The 19,281-nt window shown below is 41.8% G+C and overlaps 2 protein-coding genes across 6 annotated transcripts in view; both read left to right on the top strand.

Annotated features, from left to right (window-relative positions):
* Positions 1–4,255: 4,255 nt before the first annotated feature.
* CHCHD1 (coiled-coil-helix-coiled-coil-helix domain containing 1) lies at positions 4,256–6,673 on the top strand. The gene is made up of 3 exons (XM_042863057.1): positions 4,256–4,428; positions 5,152–5,270; positions 6,252–6,673. Exons 1-3 carry the CDS (start codon positions 4,287–4,289, stop codon positions 6,363–6,365), a joined length of 375 nt encoding a protein of 124 aa, XP_042718991.1. The 5' UTR covers positions 4,256–4,286; the 3' UTR covers positions 6,366–6,673.
* A 94-nt stretch (positions 6,674–6,767) lies between these two features.
* Positions 6,768–19,281, top strand: part of LOC122175397 (neurotrypsin-like) — a 33,345-nt gene continuing 20,831 nt past the window's right edge. For 2 of the 5 annotated variants that reach the window (XR_006177400.1, XM_042863052.1), the window contains exons 1-6: positions 11,972–12,050; positions 12,207–12,429; positions 14,521–14,566; positions 16,322–16,558; positions 17,438–17,561; positions 18,870–19,045. Coding sequence is in view for 4 of the 5 variants with exons in the window: in XM_042863052.1 (XP_042718986.1) it covers positions 12,358–12,429; positions 14,521–14,566; positions 16,322–16,558; positions 17,438–17,561; positions 18,870–19,045 (655 nt within the window). In the remaining variant the exon portion in view is untranslated. Of the gene's footprint in view, positions 6,961–8,502; positions 8,587–11,971; positions 12,051–12,206; positions 12,430–14,520; positions 15,345–16,321; positions 16,559–17,437; positions 17,562–18,869; positions 19,046–19,281 lie in introns of those variants that run through there. The other 3 variants (XM_042863055.1, XM_042863054.1, XM_042863056.1) reach the window with 3 other exon arrangements.

Below are 19,281 nucleotides of genomic sequence, written 5' to 3'. Positions count from 1 at the left end.
CATCGCTCTACAAACACTCCCTTATAGCTGATATATAAGGGATATATATATATTTATAACTGATAGTCTATTTTTTATATGCTTTTTGATGTAATTTATTCCGCTTTTATTTTCCTCCTGTCTTGTCAAAGTATTCTTTCTGAGAATGGGTGTCTTCAAGGCTGAGTTCTTCTACCAGGAATAAAGAATTTGAGATTAATTTAGACAGTAATTCATTTTGAGAGGATTGCTCTTTAATGTCCAAAGTCTACTGCCAACGTTATCCAAAGTGAATTCAATTTACAATCCTAGTTGTCTTTCTACTAATGCAAATACATGAAAGCAGGCAAGGAGGAAGGTCACTGCAGCAGTTATTCATACTTTGGAGAAAGGTATCTGTTTGTGTAGGTTTCTTGGCAGTGGATTTCTTACTTCTCTGCTTTATATCTAAATCAGCTAAATAGAGGCTGAATGTTGTGAGTGTTGGAAGGGTTTACATGATACTTATCACAAACACTGTATACAGCCATCTTTTGTTAACCCCGTTCTTAGTGCACAGGTGCCCATAATCACAAAACCACAACCGAGCCTATTTGGGAATTTTAGCAAACGATATCAAATACTAAAGTGATAAAGAAATTACCCGTGTGCACCCTTTGGCAGTCCTCTACTAGCCAGACTGAGTCACTTCCCTGCTTGTCATGCATTTTCCTGTTTACTGTGTGACTAGAGGGAGGATTTCAGAGCTGTCAAGACAGCTTTATTCATTAGCATTAATGTTCTAAAAATAGATACCTTGTCCTCATAACTGTGTATATATGAAACCGTAGTAGATTCTATTAATGCTGCGTCCCAGAATTGACTTGAAAAATTGGGATAATTTATGGTCCCTGAGAGGTGAGGGAGAGAAATGTCTGACTGAAGGTTACAAATCCAGCAATCCATTTCATTGTGTTGGACAAGATGAAGTTATCTTTCTCCTGCCAAAACTGGTAGCGGGTGCTGCTTGATTTTTTCAGGAAGAAGCTGGGTATTTTATTTGTTAAACTGGTAATCTGTGTTTTCTGTTCTTTCAGAAGGACTGCAATTTCTAATAAAATAGCCTCAGTGGAGAATACTGATTTGATACCAAATACTGATTTTTGCAAACAAAAAGAGAAAGTGTTTTTATTTCTGTCACTGTAGTAATTTCCAGTTAAGAATTCTAAAACAGAGCTAATGATCTCTGGGTCTGTAATGATAAGTAGAATGAAACACTTGAAGAACCAGGTGACAGTGGATGTGTTTGAGGAGAAAAAGGAAAGAGAGTCTTTCTATCTGCAAAGAGCAGCATCTGGAGAATCACAGCAAAAGTTCTGTAACACCTTGACAGAGGGTAGTTTTAACTGTTTTGGCAAACAATAGGTGGTGAAGGAAAAAATAACTCCTGCAGGGCTGGAAGGAGTATAAATTGAATTGGAACACTGTCAGGGACATCACTGTTTAAACAGGCTTTGCTATGTTAGACAAGTGGCCATCTGCCCCCCGTAACATCTTTGCAGACTCACGCTTCGCCTATCGTCTCAAAAGAGCCACTCCCTGAATAATTAGTTGTCATCTATTTGGTTGAATTTAATTAAGATTGTTGATAGATTTCCAGGCACCTCCTAAGAAGCATTAATCAGAAACATTCAGGAAGGTACCCTCCTTCATTCTGCCCAGAGACCTCTACTGACAAGTCAAAATTAATCAGAGACAAAATCCTTTTAGTGATAGGACCAGCTGAGCCAAAGCCTGTGTCAAGTTTTAACAGAGTGCACTTCTCTTATGATTCAGTGTCTCTAAGCTGGCAGCGAGAGATACGTGGCCTTGCAGATGGATTAGGAAGAGTGGAGAGGAGTGGAACTGCAGGGTTTGTTCTGGAGCCCTGATGGGTCTGGCATCTTAATTTGTATTCTATGTGCTCTTCCTGCAGAAAAGACTCATCTGATGCTGAAGCAGCTCAGCTAAAGATGATCTGGGGGATCTTGGAATGGATCAAAACAGACCACGATGTTTAGAAACATCTCTGAATAGTAAGGAGACATCAGGTAATTTGTCGTAGAATGGACTGAAATTGAATAGGTCTGAGAATTAGGGATTAGGGATGGCAGCTCAGATCTATTTAGGTAAACAGAATAATTCAGGGAGGCTGATACGGTTAAGATAGCTCAGGATAAGGTAGGCTAGCACTGTAATGTTAGGACAGTGACCTAAGAAATTGCCTCTGACTTTGTGCTCATGAATGCACTAAGTGCTTCTACCATCCAAGCACAGTGTCCAGCAGAGGGGAGTAAGTCTGAACTGATTCTAATGTTCACAAAATGGTTAACTGTACTGCTAGTTAAAGTGGGAATGTCTTTTAAGGCATCTCCAATTAAATTGATACGCCCTAGGACAGCTAACATTGAGGTTAAGGAGATCAGGGTGAGACAGCTGAGAATAAATAGAGGCAAGAGCATTGTGAGGTTGTATGGGAAGAATTAGGGCACTCAGGATAAAGTTGGGTGAATATGTTAGAATTTACTTGAGAAAAGCTGGATCCAAGCAGTTCAGAAAGACATTGTCGACTCTATTCATTTCTTCCAGTACATCTGATTTGTAATTGTCTTTTGGAAAGTACCTGGAAGTTTTAGATGGTCTCAAGAAAGAGAAAGATCCATGGTATAATTTGTTATCTCTTAAGAAGATATTTAATACAGGAATCTCATTTTAAGGATGAATCTTATTGCAGCATTTTTAGCATTGAACATAATTACAGCGTAGCATTTATTGCAGCATTGTAACTGGCTGTTGTTCCATTTGTGATAGGTTTCTTTTCCAGTTCTAGTGGTGATAGTTCATCTCTGGCTGATTTTGGTTTTGACACTGAACACAGCTGAAACGCATGGTAGGATTTAACTTTTAATGGTATTCATTTAAAAAAGAAGTTAGAAGTGCAGTTTGAATTTCATGTGCTCTTTATCGATGTGTGTTCAGAATTCATAGTGAGACGTCTGTGGGGTTTGTTGAGGGAACTGGGCTTCTGACTTCCCCTGAAAAATCAGAACTTCTGCCCCATCCTTTTGTACAAAACACAGGCTACAGGCAGACTCAGCTATTGAGTAACAAACCTATCCTGTAGTTGCACATTCTCCATTAAAACAAAAGCTTGTTCCTTGCTTCTAATATGTTGAATAGTGTGTGCAGACGCCATCACGTACATTATTCTGTCTGCTTGGGAATTTCATAGGCAGATGCTCCAATCTGAGGCTGAATGCCAAGAGAAAAAAGTAGTTTATAATGCAGAGAGCAATAGCTGGGGCAGGAAGGTATTAAAATTCTCCTTGTGTAGTTTGCCTTTTTCTTCTGCAGCCCCCCCTCCATTTTTCTTGGAATTGTTTAAGAGAGATTAGCTTTTGAAGGTGAAGGTACCTGAAGGTGCTGCCACCATTAGCTAATGTAATTTGTAAAAAGCAAGTGTGATTTACAATGACTGCAGTTCAGTTTCTCAGCTGGCTTAGTAATTGCAGCAGTCAAATGCGGCAGAGAAAAATGGCAATCGGAGATGTAAGCAAGGGAGGCAAAAACACGAGCAGCTGAACCTCGCAGGGGCTGCTGTTCTGAAGTGTCACCTGTGCGTGTTGAACTGCAGTGTTGGGCTGTGAGCCCCCAATCACATTTGGAGGCATCTGCCTGTAGTTCTCTGCCACACGAGCTAGGGAGATGGCTGTTTTCTGTCCCACCAAAAAGCATGGAAGCAGAGAAACATCCCTTAGCGAATTGCTTCAGAACTGACAGTCAGACTGTGTCAAAGGAGATGGGGTTTTATTTTTCCTAAAAGAGGACCATAAGAAATCTTTTATTTACTTGAATGTGTTTTCTCCTATTTTTAAATTGGACTGTAAGAAAATATTGGCTTAAAAATAACACAATTATGGTCAGATAAGCCAGAATATATTCAATATATACATACATATATGTGTATATGTATGTATGTATATATATACAGCTGCAGCAAAATCTGTTAATGGCACAGAGAACTTTCTGGCGTTGGTGTGGTTTCGTTTAAACCAGGATAACGAGAAGCCCAGTGTCTCATCTCCCTGAGTAGGTCAAAGACTGCTCGGGTATTTGTGTGAAATATTAAGTTTCACAGACTGGGAAGCAGAATGGCGCTGCGAGGCGGAGGTTGCAGCTCAGCCGGCCGGCTGTAGGGCGGCACGCTCCTGCTGGGCTCTGCCGTGCTCGCGGGAGGGTCACGTGAGCGGCGCCCGGGCCGGCTCGCCCTACGGCCTGTCGCAAAGAGCATGGCGGCGCCCGTTTACCCGGCCTGGGTGAGCCGATGGATCTCCGGGCAGTGGCGGCAGAGGAAGCGGCCGCCGGCCATCCGCCCCACCCGGCCGCTGGTGCTGGCCAACAAGGTGGCGAACCGCCGAGAGCTGGCGGGAGGTGAGTTGCCGATACCGGGCCGTCGGTCGGGATGGAAGCGTCCCGAGGCTCCGTGAGGTTGACCCCCGGCGGTGGACTTTCCCGCCTCGCCCCTCAGAGCTGCCGCGTCGCCCCGTGGGGTCTCGCGCTGCGGAGTGGCCGTGGCGGTGACGGCAAGGACAAGCGCGTGCTCGGAAGAACCTTGTGTTCTGAACGGAGCTGCTGGGGACCTCCTGAATTTTGCTGTACAACAAGGAGGTGTTTGCTGAGTACACGGAAAATGTGGAGGGGAAAAAAAAAAACCAAAAACAAACACACAGCGAAAGAAAACGTCTGCAGTAATTGGTAGTAATTAGCAGCGCCTTTGCACGTGGGATGAGACCAGAGGCATCCAGCAGGCAAGGGGACCTAATTTGTGCTGTGTAATTAGTGTGTGAGTTCTTCTAAAAAGCGCATTTTTCCGTACTTTAGCCCTAAATCTATATTTTATGGTAATCTTTGTGTAAATTCTTAAGGTAAATGCTATATCAAAATGTAACAACCAGATGGCTCTGATGGGGCAAAGCCTTCTGGTAGGAGTTTTCTTCTCTAAACCAAGCAGTGACAATGTCCTCCTCTCTGTTGTTCCTTCTCACGTGCCTCCATACCATCTTAAAATTCTGTTGGGAACTCTGTGTGCTGTGGAGGCTGTTGGCATGAAATCTCAGATACTTCAGCTTTTATAGTCGTGTCTTTCCCTTCTAGAGGCAACCTGTCTTACAGAGATGTCAGTAATGATGGCCTGCTGGAAACAGAATGACTTCAATGATAAAGCTTGTGCTGAGGAGATCCAGACGTTCTATGACTGCGTGGCAAAGGCAGAAGTAATGAAAATCTCTTTTGTGTTCTTAAATTCCAATAGTAGGGAAGGCGGAGAAACCTTCAGTCATTTTCTGTGTGCCAACATAATAGTGTTCTGTGAACAATTTGATTTGTGCTTTGAGAAATTCAGGGTGATGTACATCAGGTACACAGTCCCTTCTGTTTGTATTTAGAATTTCAGTAAAGAAATGTGGGAAGGGACCAGGTGTCTTGTATGTTATAATTAGACCTGAACCACTAATCACATGTAGTGCTTTTGGTGTTCACATTCTAAAAGTAGAGCTTTGTTGCTGTTAGTCAATTCTAACCTAGACCATTTCTCTTAATTTGCTCCAGTTTTTAATCTCTAAAGTTTCAGCAGCAGTAGACATGCTCTTCTCCATATGTCATGAAAGTTCTGAATGAAGGAGAGTACAATTTAGAGCTGTGACATAAAGCTGTGATTTATTTACTAAAGCCATATTGAGTTTTCACCTCATGCAATAAGTTTGAAATGAAGTCAGTTTCAAAAACTGTCTAAAGGTAGGTACATGTACTGAACTTGTCCTTGAACTGTTGGCAGATTTTCAGTCTTTTTAGTAATAGTATCGTCATTTAATAAAGTATCTTTTTACTGTTGCGTTTGACGCATAAATGAGAAACTGTCCATGCTTTATTTGGTAGATTACAATGAAAGCAATTTAAAAAAAGAACATAAAAACGAAACAAATTTGTATTATATTTGTTTAAAGGCTTATAATATTGCTAAGTGAAAATGTGGAGAGATCATCCTCACATGTCTGTCTCATTGATTTCACCATTTAAAGAAGCCTAGTGCAGTTCTTAGACGCCTTGCGACTATTTAGCCAACTGCTATTATGAATGTTGCTTGAAGAAACAGCATTCTTTTCAGATCAGCATTTCAGTAGAATTATTATTAGTCTTTACAGAGCCAATTCAACAAAAAAACAGGTAATATTCTTAGTTTTCTTTCTCTGTTTCAGAAGGAGCGCAAGGAAAAAAAGGACGAGTACGCTCTGTCACTCAAGGGAAACATGCCTTCAAGCAAAGTGAACAGCCTGCTGAGGAGGTTTCCTAATATTACACGTTATGTGTAATGTGCTTTGCTAAAGGGACTGTGGACAAGCAGTTAAAGTTGGCGTTTTCAGAAAATAAATGAAAAAGGGGTTTTATGAATGTTTAATGTCTAGTGATGTCTGTCTGTAAACACTGCTGGGTGGATTACGACTTCATATTTTATTTCCAGAGTGGAAAAAAAAAAATTGCATCTTGATTGTTGGCTGAGTTTGTTCATGAGGTTCTTGGATCTTGTGCTCTTAGGATCTTTGCAGTGAATTGTCCAACCAGCCACTGTGTGGAGTAATGTACTCACCGTGAAATAAAATCTTCTGGGAATGTGTGTAAACCTGTTTTCTAAGCTAAGGGTGACTTTTCTTTGTTTATAATCTTTCTGCTTAACTTATGAGCTGCTGTCAATAAGTGTTCAGACCCAGACACTGAGCCAACTTAAAATTGATAATAATTTAATGACTCGTACCCCTGCATGTATGTATACACAACTTGGTTCCTCTTGACATTTTTAGAATTCTTGTTCATGTGCAAGAAGTCTGTGGAATGAGGAAGAAATTTCCAGCAAAATACTTTGATAAAGCACAGTGCATTGGGAAGGATTTTAAACCCCCTGATTTGCAGGTGAGAAGAGTGTGGTGTCATGGCAGATAATTAGGTTGCCTGTACAAAGATAAAATGATGCAAGGCTGTTGTTTGGCATGGGTGAATCAGATTCTACAGCAGAATGTTCCATTGTTTAAGTTAAACAAAAAAAAAAAAGGTGGAAAGAAAGTTCAAGAAAGTAGTGGTACTGAAACTGTGTGATGAACAGTTAGTTTTGATTTGTTAACTTTCAGTAGAGTACCACAGAACTGCAGGTAGGTTCCTGTTTTAGGACCAGTACCTAACTGGTTAAAATATATAGCAAGAAAAGTGCAGTTCTGCAGAGAACTAACAATATAATCATATATGTCACTAAGTCTTTGGAGCATAAAGACAAAGCAAAGATCAAGATAAAGAGTGGTACTTGCAGACTGTGACTGTGTAAGATCATATAGTTTATTTAAATGCTCATTGAGTTATCCCACAAGGTAACTTATTCTACTGTTGCTATTGTGGCATGAAGGAGTCCTACAGAGATGGGAGCTGGGATGAGTAAGAATATTCTGTTTGCACCTGAGTTTGGGAACACGCTTCTGTATGTAACGTTTTGCATTTCCAATTCAAAAGATGCCCTCCGTGGGCACCTTTGCTTATTCTTTTTTTCTGACAGAGGTGAGCTAAGCTGGGTGTAAGGAACTGAATGAATTCTACATTCTCTTATATTGATGAGTTTTCTTTTATTAAAATTTACAATATCAAACATAGCTTTGCAGCTCTTACGCTGGGAGCTGTGCTGTGCTAAATATATCATTCTAGAGTCTTTGAAGGATGTCATTGTGTAAAAGATTGCAAGAGAATAACAACTTTGTTGTATTTTTACTTTTGAAATTCTTCTCAGTTCTCATGAATGTAGACAGCTTATTCTTGGATCTTAACTACTTCATAGAGAGCTTCCTGAGTTCAGTTATTGTTTTTCCTGACAATTTTAAGGACTGTGTTTGTTTGGATATGGAACGGAGGAAAGAGAATGTTTTTCAGATATACTCTGAAAAGTATACAGTATACTCTGAAAGTTTTACAGTATTTCTTTTAGAAGTACTCTAGCTGCACTTTTGGTTGGGAATCCCATGCTGTAATCAAAAAGGCCTCCCAGTACTGATTGTCCTTGGCAATTTGAGTTGCTGCAGTTTCCTCATCTCACGTTAAGCTTATGTCGTGTTCCATGATGTAATTCATACTGGGGGGTCATTCCATTACTAGTTCATATATAGATGGCAATGTCCTTTGTGAGTTCAGGGCTTTTGCCACTCCACGGTACTGTTGTTGGGGTACAAAAGAAGGCTGGGTTCTGTTTCTGCTGGTGTTGAGCTCACGGTATAAGAACATTGCTGCAGAGATCTGTATGTGACTGCATGATGGGGAAAGAATTACACAAAGCGGACTAGATGTTCTACTCTCCTAAGCAGGATTTATAGGATTTAAGCAAATCTGCTGGAATTCCTTGATCTTGTTCATGCACCCTATAGCTTGAGTGTTTTACCAGCACTGTGTGTGATTGCTGTTAACTACCTTTCTTCTTAGGCTTTCGCTGAAGACCTTTTATGGAGGAAGCACTGATTTTTCTATATTTTCCTGAACTTCAGACTTCAGTGTATCTACCTAAGGGTAGGAAATTCTCAGACATTATTAACAAATACTTAGATATAAAGAGATACCTTACATTTCATCCATGTGGTTAGTCATTTTGACTAACATTAAAAGAGGTTAAAAAAGAAGGTTTAATACCACTCTCTGCTTCTTTTTAGCTCGTGTAGCTTCTAGGCTCCCAGAGGGAGCTTTATTGACTTTCTTTGTTTATTTAGATTTCCAAAACAGCTGTGATTGTCCCAAATTTTTTTTAGCACCCCTTTGCTCCCTAATACTCCTCTTGGAAATGAGCCATCTGTTAGTTTCTCTGGTAGATAACCTTCAACATCTGCATACTTGATGCCCCTAGAGGGACAGAGTTGTTCCTTTACTATTTGTAAACATTTTTCCAATCTGCAATTAAGTTAGTTAACAATTTGAAACAGATTTACTGTGCTTTTGTTATTAGTAGCCTGCAAACAAAGCTGATCAAGATTAGCAATCTCTATAGGCTACCAACAAGCATTCAGTAGGTGCATAAATAAAAGGCTGGCCTGTAGCATCTGCATGTAGGTGACTTTCTTGATAAAAACACAGAATCACAGAATATTTCCTGAGTTGGACAGGGCCCATAAGGATCATGGAGTCCAACTCCTGGCTCCAAAAAGAACCTCCCTAAACACAGATCATAATGGTCACATGAGAAAGCAAAGGACCACCCCTTCTGAAGGACTTATAGTTAAGAGATTAGAAGCTGACAGCTAATACATTGTCCTGCATTCTCTGCTGAGGAAACGGAGCTAAGAGAATAGCAAAAGCACTAAGGTCTAGTTCTTGGCTCCAAGTCCGTCTTGGCACTGACGTGGATCTTTCTTGTTCTGAATGTGATGAGCAGAGTTACTTCCTTACTTCTTAGCCTAGAGAGATGGAGATATATCTTTTAATGGGAAGGCATGGCTACTGGCAACTATTTTGTTTGTTTTGTTTAAAAGAAAAGTAGTCCTGCCAGTTCAGGTGTAGTAAGTTTAATTCCTGAGAAGCAAGCTTATTTTAGAAGGCCGTACTTTTGGTTTGTAAGTGTCTATACAGAATAATCTGGAAAAAAATAGGACAGAGAGAGACTCTGTTGGGAATTGTAGACTGTTATTATTGTACAACTACGTTTATATCAGGGTGAGGAGGTAATATGTGTTAAATAGTGGACCTGGATAATTACAGTTGTTTCATAATAATAAGAATAAGCACACGCAGGGAAGTTCTAAATATGTCATGTATCTAGAGATAACTTAAAACATGTTTCTAGTGCTGTAGTTATATTGGAGTAATTTCTTAGTCAATCTGAAACACACAGACAAGGCTAATTTAGCTTGTGATATCTTGGAAGCTGTTTAAGCCGAAACAGTCCAAGAGGGGCTGTTGCCAGAATAACTACCAGTAATACTATGGTAAGTAGCAAAAATCCTTTGGCGTAGGCAACTCTTGATCTTTGAATTGCAGCAGAATATGAGCAAATGGGTAAGGAAGAAGAGAAAAATATAGTAAGAGAAGCTCTTTTTGAACGTCTCAGGGAAATGTCCTTCCATGTGCCCAAAAACCAGGGGGAGGTCTTAGCAAGTAGGAAGTAATTGCAGACTTGCCACAGAGGAGACTGTTGCAAAGACAACAAAAACTGTTGCAAATATATCTTGGCTTCCATCAAGAAGCTGAATCCCAAATTTGAGCTGCTGTTGCTTTTGATGCTCTGTGTTTTCCTTTTCAGTAAATCATTTTACAATACCTGGGAAAGCCTTGACGTAAGAGAGGGAAGCTACTGTGAGAGAAATCCAGTACAGACTTTTGCTAGAGGCTGTAAACGCTACCAGTACATATCAAATAGAGGTTGAATTGAGCTGTTCTTTTCTAGTCCTAAAGAGTTGAGTAGGTGAGCATCTTAGGAGTTAAGAAGGAGCATCAACAACATCTGTAGTCCTCAGTCAGGGGTAGAGTCCTCTGAATGTTAGTGGTTTTTCTGTTATTGTTTCCAGTACATTCTTTCCTTATGTTTTCACTAGAGTAAGTGATTAGAAAATTCCAACACATTTCCATCTTTGCTTTTTGTTTTGCTCCTTTTTGCCTGTGCCACGTGAGAGTTAGAGAATGCTGTAGCTTCTAAGCTATTTCCATGTCCACCTGGCCTGATCATCTGCTTTCTGTGCTACAGGGATATAGGAGATTTGCTTCTAATTAACTGAGTGTAATTCTTGGCCAAATCCATCACGTCCAGAATGCAGTGTGGTACGAATCCACTCAAACCGCTCCCTCCTACCACTTAGTGACTCCTGTAAAGGATCCAGATGTAGTGGAATTTCATTGCATTTGATGAGTGACTAAAGATGAGGCAACACAAAGCTGTCATGTGAAGTGACTAATGGGCAATAAGTGAGAAAGGAAAAAAAGGCTTTTTGTCAAGCCATTGGATTTGTATCAGCCTGTTTCTTGTTTTTATGCTGAAAGTCTCTTTGAAAATGCTTCTCAGCAAGCTTGGCCAGGAATGAGCTCATTTCTTAAGGTGACTAGTTCATGCTGCAGGATGCTAAGGGTTAATCCCTCCATAATCAGAATATAAATGTAGTAAATGCTCATTAGACTGAGCTGCAGAGCAGTGTAGGAAATGTGAGAAATTTCCAAAATTAAACAATTTGAAATTGACCAAGTCTCCTCCTTAGGTCTGATTAATGTTTAAATTGTTTGCTGTATTTTTTGTAAAGGAGCAGTAAATTCAAAATGAACTAGCTTAAAAACAAACAAAACAAAACAAAAAAACAGAAACAGCCCACCAAAATGCTTAAGGATTAATTGATAGCAATACAGTAATTTTTCAACTCTGAAAATTGCCCCAGCCAGTCAAATGAAAATGTTACAGCCCCAAGGTCAAAGAAACACTTGACGGGTAAAGAGGCAATACCCCGGATAGCAAGATGCAGGGCTGAGAAGTGGGAACGCTCCCCTGAGAGTTGATTTTTCCTTGGAAGTCTGGAAGCTCCTTAACGTAGTTTTCTAGGCCCCATTTACCTGAGTTCAAATCTAAGGAGAGTGTGACCTCAGGAAGCTGCAAGCAGCTAATCAAGGAGGCAGCGGTGGGAGGATAAAGTCCAGATTCCTTCCAACAAGTATAATCTCTGGCGAGCGTGCGTGCACAAGCCGTTTCCTTTTTCAGTTTTGCTGCTGGAGCTGTTGCAGAAGGAAGCCCCAGATCCTTTTTACTGCTACATCTTTTGTGCTAAAGGAGAGAGAAGGAAGAGTCAGCTGTGGAAAGAAGGAATTTCAGGAGAGGAGAGAGCGGCTGGCCGGGCTGCCGGGCGGACGGTGGTGGGGAGGCGGATGCTGGCGGTCAGGAGAGATGCGTACCTAGAGCCAAGAGAGGGGCTGGGACAGCCAGCAAAAGGGAGGGGACAGCGGAGGTGCGGGAGCAGGCTGAGGGCTGCGCCCTGCCCGTCTGCGCTTGCCTCCTGCTGGTTTTAAAGGTGATAGATTCTGGGGACATGATCTCCCTTCTATCCCCTTCTTTTTCCCTTTCTGAAGAGAAGAATCAAGGAGAGGAGGTGGGGAGGGGACGGGGAAAGTGAGATTATAAGATGCTGTTGGGAACTTTGATTCCTTTCATCCCTTTCCCCACGCAGAAATGAAAGAGGCATCCCTCTCCCTCCAAGTGGCAAGCACCCAGCTCACTGGGAAATTGAGCTGGAGAGTGAGAAGAGGAGGCAGCAGCTGAGCCCAGCGGCAGAATGAGACTGTGAAGCTTGAAGCTGCTGCCCACTTCATACAGGAAGGATGAAGATCCCCAGAGTACTTAGGCTGTTGGTAGAGCTCTCGAGTCTGTTACCATGTCTCAGATGCAGGGAGGTAAGAAAATTAATATTCTTCTATTTGTAAAAAGTCACCTAGATTTTTATACATATATTAATATCCTCATTGTGAGTGGATTGTGTTCTTACTGAATATGTTTTCTGAAGTATCTAAGCAGCTGTGGTCTCTGGGAAGGCTTGGGGGCTTGGGGAGGGATTTATTTCCTTGTGCATATGAAATTCATAAATGGAAACAAAGCAGGATGCACAAGGGCTTGCAGATGCTTTGGCTCAGGTTCCCCACGTTACTCAAGCACTGCGGTGACCCTGGCATGAGAGATTCTTTGTTTCTTTTCTTCACCAATGGACTGGTGATCCCTATTGCTGTTGTGGGCAGATACCATTTATAGCCATAGAGCTGGGGCAGCGACTGCAGCATGGGCAGTTGCACTAAAATTTTGTGGTGTTGATGGTGGCTGCTGGGGGATTTTGGAAACTGCTACAGGAACTGGCAGCAACTAGCTTTTCGTTAGAAGGGAAGCATATTACTTGGACTGGAGTTCTGTCATTTATGCTGAGTCTCCAGGAAGAGTATGCTCAGTGTCTCATATGGCCAGTTATTGTAGCAACCCATCCCTCTTTCTCATGTTAGCTCACAAGTGTGTATAAGTGCACACTGGAACGCAGAAGTTAGGGGATTTGGGTTGTGACTCACCTGTCCTGTGTGTTATCTTGGGCAGTCACAAAAGTGTCACTAAGCTCACTTTCCTCTCTTTGCAAAGTGCTTTGAGATCCTCACGTGCGTCCTTCAGCATTGTTGGTTTACAGAGCAGCTGGATACATGCAGACAGATGGATTTTTGGCTGAAGAGGGTTTGTCAGTTAATTGCTGTTTTATCTATGCTTCCTCTTGTACATTTGCACCTGAGCTCTGACTTGCTCTTTCTGAACTGTGTCAGGAATTCATCTTCAGTATGCAATGTCATATTCTGACTTCCAGAGGATGATGGTGAAGCTTGGCCATAGCTCTGAACACCTGCTGACCATTATATATAATTTTCATCTGTAAATTAAATCAGCCATGAATAGGTGTCGTTCTTATCTGGTATCTATGGGGACTATCCCTGCTTATTCCAGAAGTGGGTTCAGTTTAATTCTGAAAGTCTTTCAGGGAGAGCTGAGGCTGAGAGAAGCAAAATTTAGTGCATTCTGAAGAAAAACAGAACCATTTCTGTAGCTAATTCTCTTCATTTGTGCACCTCTGCTCTGTGAATTAACACTCTTTGTTCATATATATCTGGCTGCATTTAGAAATGAAACAAACTACGTGAAGCTAGCAAAAGCATGTGGTTTCTTCTTTCTATTCTGGATCTGTGAAGATCTTGCACCTGCCTGCGTACCATGCAGTGTGTTGAAGTGGAGATCCCTATCTCTCAACCAGCAGTCAAGTTATAACCACCAAAAACACTGCCTACAAGAGGAAATGTAATTTTGGGGATGGACAAGATGCTAGAATGAGGGCATTATTTCATATTCTTTGTTCTTCGCTACTTAATATGATTTGGATAATAGTCTCATATGAAATCTTGTACTGTCATACATTTAAAAACAAAATCCTCAAAAAGCCATGCTAGATTTTCTTCTTCAGTTGTTTTCCACTTGGTACATGGATGTTTAATACTATCTTCACACGGAACACTAGGGGCATCATCCCATCAGATAGCTGTGTTTGCTCCTGTGGTCATGGATTGCTTATTCTTTGCATGGAGGGGGAGTGAATAGTTATTCATTATTTTTTCTTACTAATAACAGTGATTTTTTTTTTCTGACTTTTCTTTCCATAGAGATCTCACTCTGGAGTCAGATTTTATTTGCTGAGAGCATTGGGGCTGAAACCTTGAAAAGAACAAGCAGAGCCCTGTTATGTGCTTAGATCAAGGGTAAATCTCTGCAGGCCAGCAATTATACATTTTATTGTCAGTGGGCAGAGCTGTGATTGGGTTTGAAGAAGAGCAATGGAGAGAGCAGGGAAGAGGCTGGTTACCAGGGTGTGTTTGCCTAAAGCAGCAAAAGGCCGAGCTGCTTTCAGGACATGCCCGTGTTTATTTCATTGGATAATATCTCTGCTTTTGCTCTGTTTCTTTTCCCAGGCTCTCCTGGGATCCCAGCCCAGCCAAAACCATTTGCAGAGTGCAGGTAAGAACAAGAAGTTATTAATTCAGTCATCAGGCAGATTCTTTCCTGCAGTGGTGATCTGAGACCACAGGTACGATGAACCACTGCTCTCTGGCTTTCTTCCCTTCTTTCCATCATTTCTTTTATCCTGTATGCCTCAGTGTTTATCTCCTTTAGCAACATAGCCAAACTGCTTTCTCTTCATCATGTCTTATACTCTTGCATTTTTCTGTTCCTCCCCCGTTCTTTTTCTTTCACCTCTATTTCTGCCCTAGTCTTCTTTTGCATGCTCATTCCACCCAGTAAGTTCTGAATTCTTGTGTTCTCCCCTCTTAAGCTCGCAGGTAATCCAAAGAGCACAGTGTGTTTTCCAGGCATCTAACTGAGCTAACTGCAATTGCTTGTCACTTTTGTACCTTGTAGCTAACATTCAGCTGTCATTTGTCTCTGCTGTTTATCATACGTGCCTTTATAGCAGAAGAATTTTTCTGATTTTTTTGTGAATGGAGCTATAACTGTTATCCATTTTTTTTTTTTAGTTTATCCATTTTATACATTCTTAAAAAACACACCCTCACACAGAATCTTGTTCTAGTTTCCCTATTTCTTATTTCAGAGTCATGACTGGAGAAGTTGTTGTTTTGGTTTTTTTTTTTCTCTATTAAGACAATATTGAATTAAATGATGGGATTTCTTTACATGAGATTTCTGTATAGACACTGGCCTGGAACACTGGCATCTGTGCTCTACCTTGAAACCAGTTGCCTTTCCTTTCCTAAGGAAAGAAAAGTTCAGACAGGTGAGGTGATACACTAATGTGTATAAAGGCATACATAGTGAATGACAATGCCATTTTCCATCTTTCTGATTTACAGAATTAAATTACACCCAATTTTCCACTCTTCTCTGTCTCAATCAATTAAGACAGGGAATTAATCTTTTGAAGATCTTAGAATCAAATTTAAGAGCATCATATTCAGGTACCAAAGGAGGTACAAAAGGGGAAGAGTCTGTGCCAGGCTCAAAAGCAAGCCAGAATAAGGGCATATGTCTATTGAAATTACTGGCAATGAGAACCAGTTCAAACTGTTTGTGTTTGAGTCCAATTAACACATTTTAAAGATCCAAGCAATTCATTATCTTCAGAACATTTTTTTTTTTCCTAAGTTGCTCTGAAAATAATCATAGAATCATAGAATGGCTTGGGTTGAAAGGACTTTCAAGACCATCGAGTTCCAACCCCCCTGCTATAGGCAGGGACATCTCCTTCTAGACAAAGTTGCTCAAAGCCTCATCCAGCCTGGCCTTGAGTACTTCCAAAGAGGGGCATCTATAACCTCTCTGGGCAACCTGTTCCAGGATCTCACACCATCACAGTGAAGAATTTCTTCCCGATATCTAGTCTAAATCTACCCTCTTCCAGCTTAAAGCTATTTCCCCTTGTCCTATCACTACACGCCCTTATGAAAAGTCCCTCCCCAGATTTCCTGTAGGCCTCCTTCATGTAGTGGAAGGCTGCTGTAAGGTCCCCCAGTGCCTTCTCTTCTCCAGGCTGAAGAGCCCCAGTTCTCTCAGCCTGTCTCTGGACCCGCTCATTGTCCTTCTTGTGCTGGGGGTCCCAGAACTGGATGCAGTATTCCAGGTGGGGTCTCAAGAAGAGCTTCAAGACTGTAGACATAAAAGGTGGTTCAGGAGATGAGCTCATACGCCTGGTGTTGTCTGATCCTCCATGTGTGATGCCTGAAGTATAGCTAACAGCTTTCTTTCTGTATCCAGCGTCCAGTGGGTGTGGCATCGGACCTCTTGGGTACTACAATGGCTCGCTGGCTGTCACTGAGGCTGGGGCAGAGTGCCTGAACTGGGCAGAGTTCCCTGATTACGTCCAGCAGTACCCAGACCGTGGCTTAGGGAACCACAACCACTGCAGAAACCCAGATGGGGGAACTACACCCTGGTGCTTTTTCCGACTTGCATCAGGGGCCATCAGCTGGGCTAACTGTGACTGTAACCAAGGTAAGACTGTTTCCTATCTGCCAGAGCCTGGGCTACTCTGTCTTAAGGGGTTAAGGCCAGAAATGATGCTGCACAGACCAGTAAGTAGCAGTTAGGATAACCTGTGAAAGAAGAACAGTACAGTAAGTGTCCCAGTTTGTCTAAAGAATTAGGACTAAAAGCTAGCCTGTTTGGGGATAAAACATCTGTATGTACTAGGGGGTGGATTTAAGCTGCTATAGCCATGTCTTTTATAGATACTTTTATTCTCATACATGGAGAATTCTTTTTTTTTTTTTTTTTTTTTTTTTTTTTGGTTAACTTAGGTAATTTTGAAAGCAGTTTAAGTTATGTGGAAAACAACCCACTCCAACTCCTTAAGTCTTCATATCAGAACTCTGCTCATGTAATTGTAGCAGCTCAAATACAGAAAAATCTTCTGTGATTAGATTTGTAAATCTTCTGTTGCAAAGTGGGTCCTAAGCTTCCTTTAGAATTCCTTGCAGTGCCAAAACAATGACTGCTGCTTATTTTGAGGCATGCAAGGAAGCTCTCAGTGCACTGATTTGTGCACTGTTTGTCCTCATCTGCCTACTTTAACTGCATTTTGCAGAATGGATAATAAATGAGACAACAAATATCTTCCTTCAACAGTGTAAGTATTATTCAAAGTACTTCAAAGTTCAAAGTTAGCTTTGTTAAAGTGAAGGCTACAACAAGCATGGGTGTGCTGTGTGCCTACCACACCCTTACACTACTTCATGCAAGTCTGTGAAAGCACCATGAAACAGGATGTGAGGAATCGGGTCCAATTCAGCTCAGCTACACTCAGAATTCCAAGACTTGCTCATCTGAAATGTCTTTTTTTTTCTTTTTCTTTTTCTTTTCTTTGCCTGGAAGGTGCTGTGCGGTTGGCTGAAGATAGCAGTGTGGAGCTGTACTTTGGTGGACTCTGGGGTACCATCTGTGCTGACCTCTGGACTGACTGGGATGCCAGTGTTGTCTGCAGGCAGCTAGGTCTCAGGTGAGAACCTCAGTGTGGCTTGAAGTGTTATGTGTTCATAGGTTCTTTGAGAGAACAGCCTCATTAATTACTGTCCTTCTGGAGTAATATGATTCCAAGAAGGCCAATGGCATCCTGGCTTGCATCAGAAACAGTGTTGCAAGCAGGAGCAGAGAGGTGATTGTTCCCCTGTACTCAGCCCTAGTGAGGCCGCACCTCGAGTACTGTGTCCAGTTTTGGGCCCCTCACTGCAAGAAAGATATTGAGGCCCTGGAACGTGTTCAAAGGAGGGCAACAAAGCTGGTGAGGGGTCTGGAACACAGGCCATATGAGGAGAGGCTGAAGGAGCTGGGAATGTTCAGCCTGGAGAAGAGGAGGCTCAGGGGAGACCTCATTGCTCTCTATAACTTCCTGAAGGGAGGTTGTAGTGAGCTGGGGGTCGGCCTCTTCTCTCGTGTCATTAGTGATAGGACCAGGGGGAATGGTTTCAAGCTACGGCAGGGGAGATTCAGGCTGGACATGAGGAAGTATTACTTTTCAGAAAGGGTGGTCAGGCACTGGAATGGACTGCCCAGGGAGGTGGTGGAATCACCGACCCTGGGGGTGTTCAAGGAAAGGCTGGATGTTGTGTTGAGGGACATGGTTTAGTGGGAGCTATTGGGAATAGGTGAACGGTTGGACTGGGTGATCTTTTAGGTCTTTTCCAACCTTAGTGATTCTATGATTCTATGATTCTATGTAGGCTGTAGGAGAGGAGTTTGTCCTGTAGGCTGACTTCCTACTTGCTGGGGTCCTATGCACCTGTGTTCTTTCCATGGCTATGCCTAACCCCAGTCAGCATTTACAGGAACAGTAGTTTCTAAATCTTGATGTTCAGTGCTGTGCTGAGAGATTCAATTTTTAATATTATCGTTTTAGTATTACTGTACTGATCTTTTAGAAAATGTTGCAACTGTGAACCCTCTTTGGGAATCTCTTATTTGGCCTTTAGTTTTCCAAAGAAAAAGAGATTAGGTCCACAGAGAAGGAAGAATTTGATTCAGATATTTAGATGTGCTGACCATGTTACAATCTGTTGAAGGGTTTGTTTATCACTCTCCAATGAGGGTACCATTTCTGACCAGATCAACTCTGCTGCAGGGAAGATAGCATGTATTACATGGTGGGATAGTACTACGTGCTTGCTTGCTTAGACTGCAAATGGCTATCCCTTTAAGCTCTCACAATTAATTGGGCTCACAAGACATGAAATGCCACAATTGGGCTGGAAAACAAGTGTGAGTTAAGCAGTACAACAGTTTCATCATTCTATTGCATTCTCCACACCAGTGAGATTGGCACAGCTGGGAAGAAGAATCATCCTGGACTGTGGCCTATTCCCCTGCACCTGCAGTCAGCAAACTGCCATGGGGATGAGAAAACCCTCTTGCAGTGCGGCTATCAGGAAGCTGTGTCAGGAACTTGTAACCAGGGGAGCGCCATGGTAACATGTGTCCCTCCAGAAGGTAAATCTCTAAAGGGGGGTTCACTCCCTTTTTACTTGTGCCTAGTTCGCTTGGAATCTAATGTTGCTGATAAGATATTAAATCTGAGATCATGATGCTGTGGAGAGTAAATCATTGGAGCGTATTCTTTTTTCACCTGCTGCGATGGTGATTACTTTCCTTCCAGTGGAAAACAATTTTTTTTTCCCAATCCCAAGTACTCAGTGTGCTTCCAAAATCACTGAAAGATGCTGTTG

Source organism: Lagopus leucura, unplaced genomic scaffold (assembly GCF_019238085.1).
Source record: "Lagopus leucura isolate 7727_CA_CO unplaced genomic scaffold, USGS_WTPT01 Super-Scaffold_739, whole genome shotgun sequence".
Taxonomy (NCBI): Eukaryota; Metazoa; Chordata; class Aves; order Galliformes; family Phasianidae; genus Lagopus; species Lagopus leucura.
The sequence above is the reverse complement of the archived record's forward strand: the minus strand, read 5'-3'. Positions and strand labels throughout refer to the sequence as shown.

Bases quoted from the DNA above. Each gene is read 5' to 3' on its own strand.
- CHCHD1 (XM_042863057.1), top strand. From the start codon at position 4,287: ATGGCGGCGCCCGTTTACCCGGCCTGGGTGAGCCGATGGATCTCCGGG. The intron at 4,429-5,151 runs GTGAGTTGCCGA...TTTCCCTTCTAG, and splicing joins CCGCCGAGAGCTGGCGGGAG to AGGCAACCTGTCTTACAGAG. The intron at 5,271-6,251 runs GTAATGAAAATC...TCTCTGTTTCAG, and splicing joins ACTGCGTGGCAAAGGCAGAA to AAGGAGCGCAAGGAAAAAAA.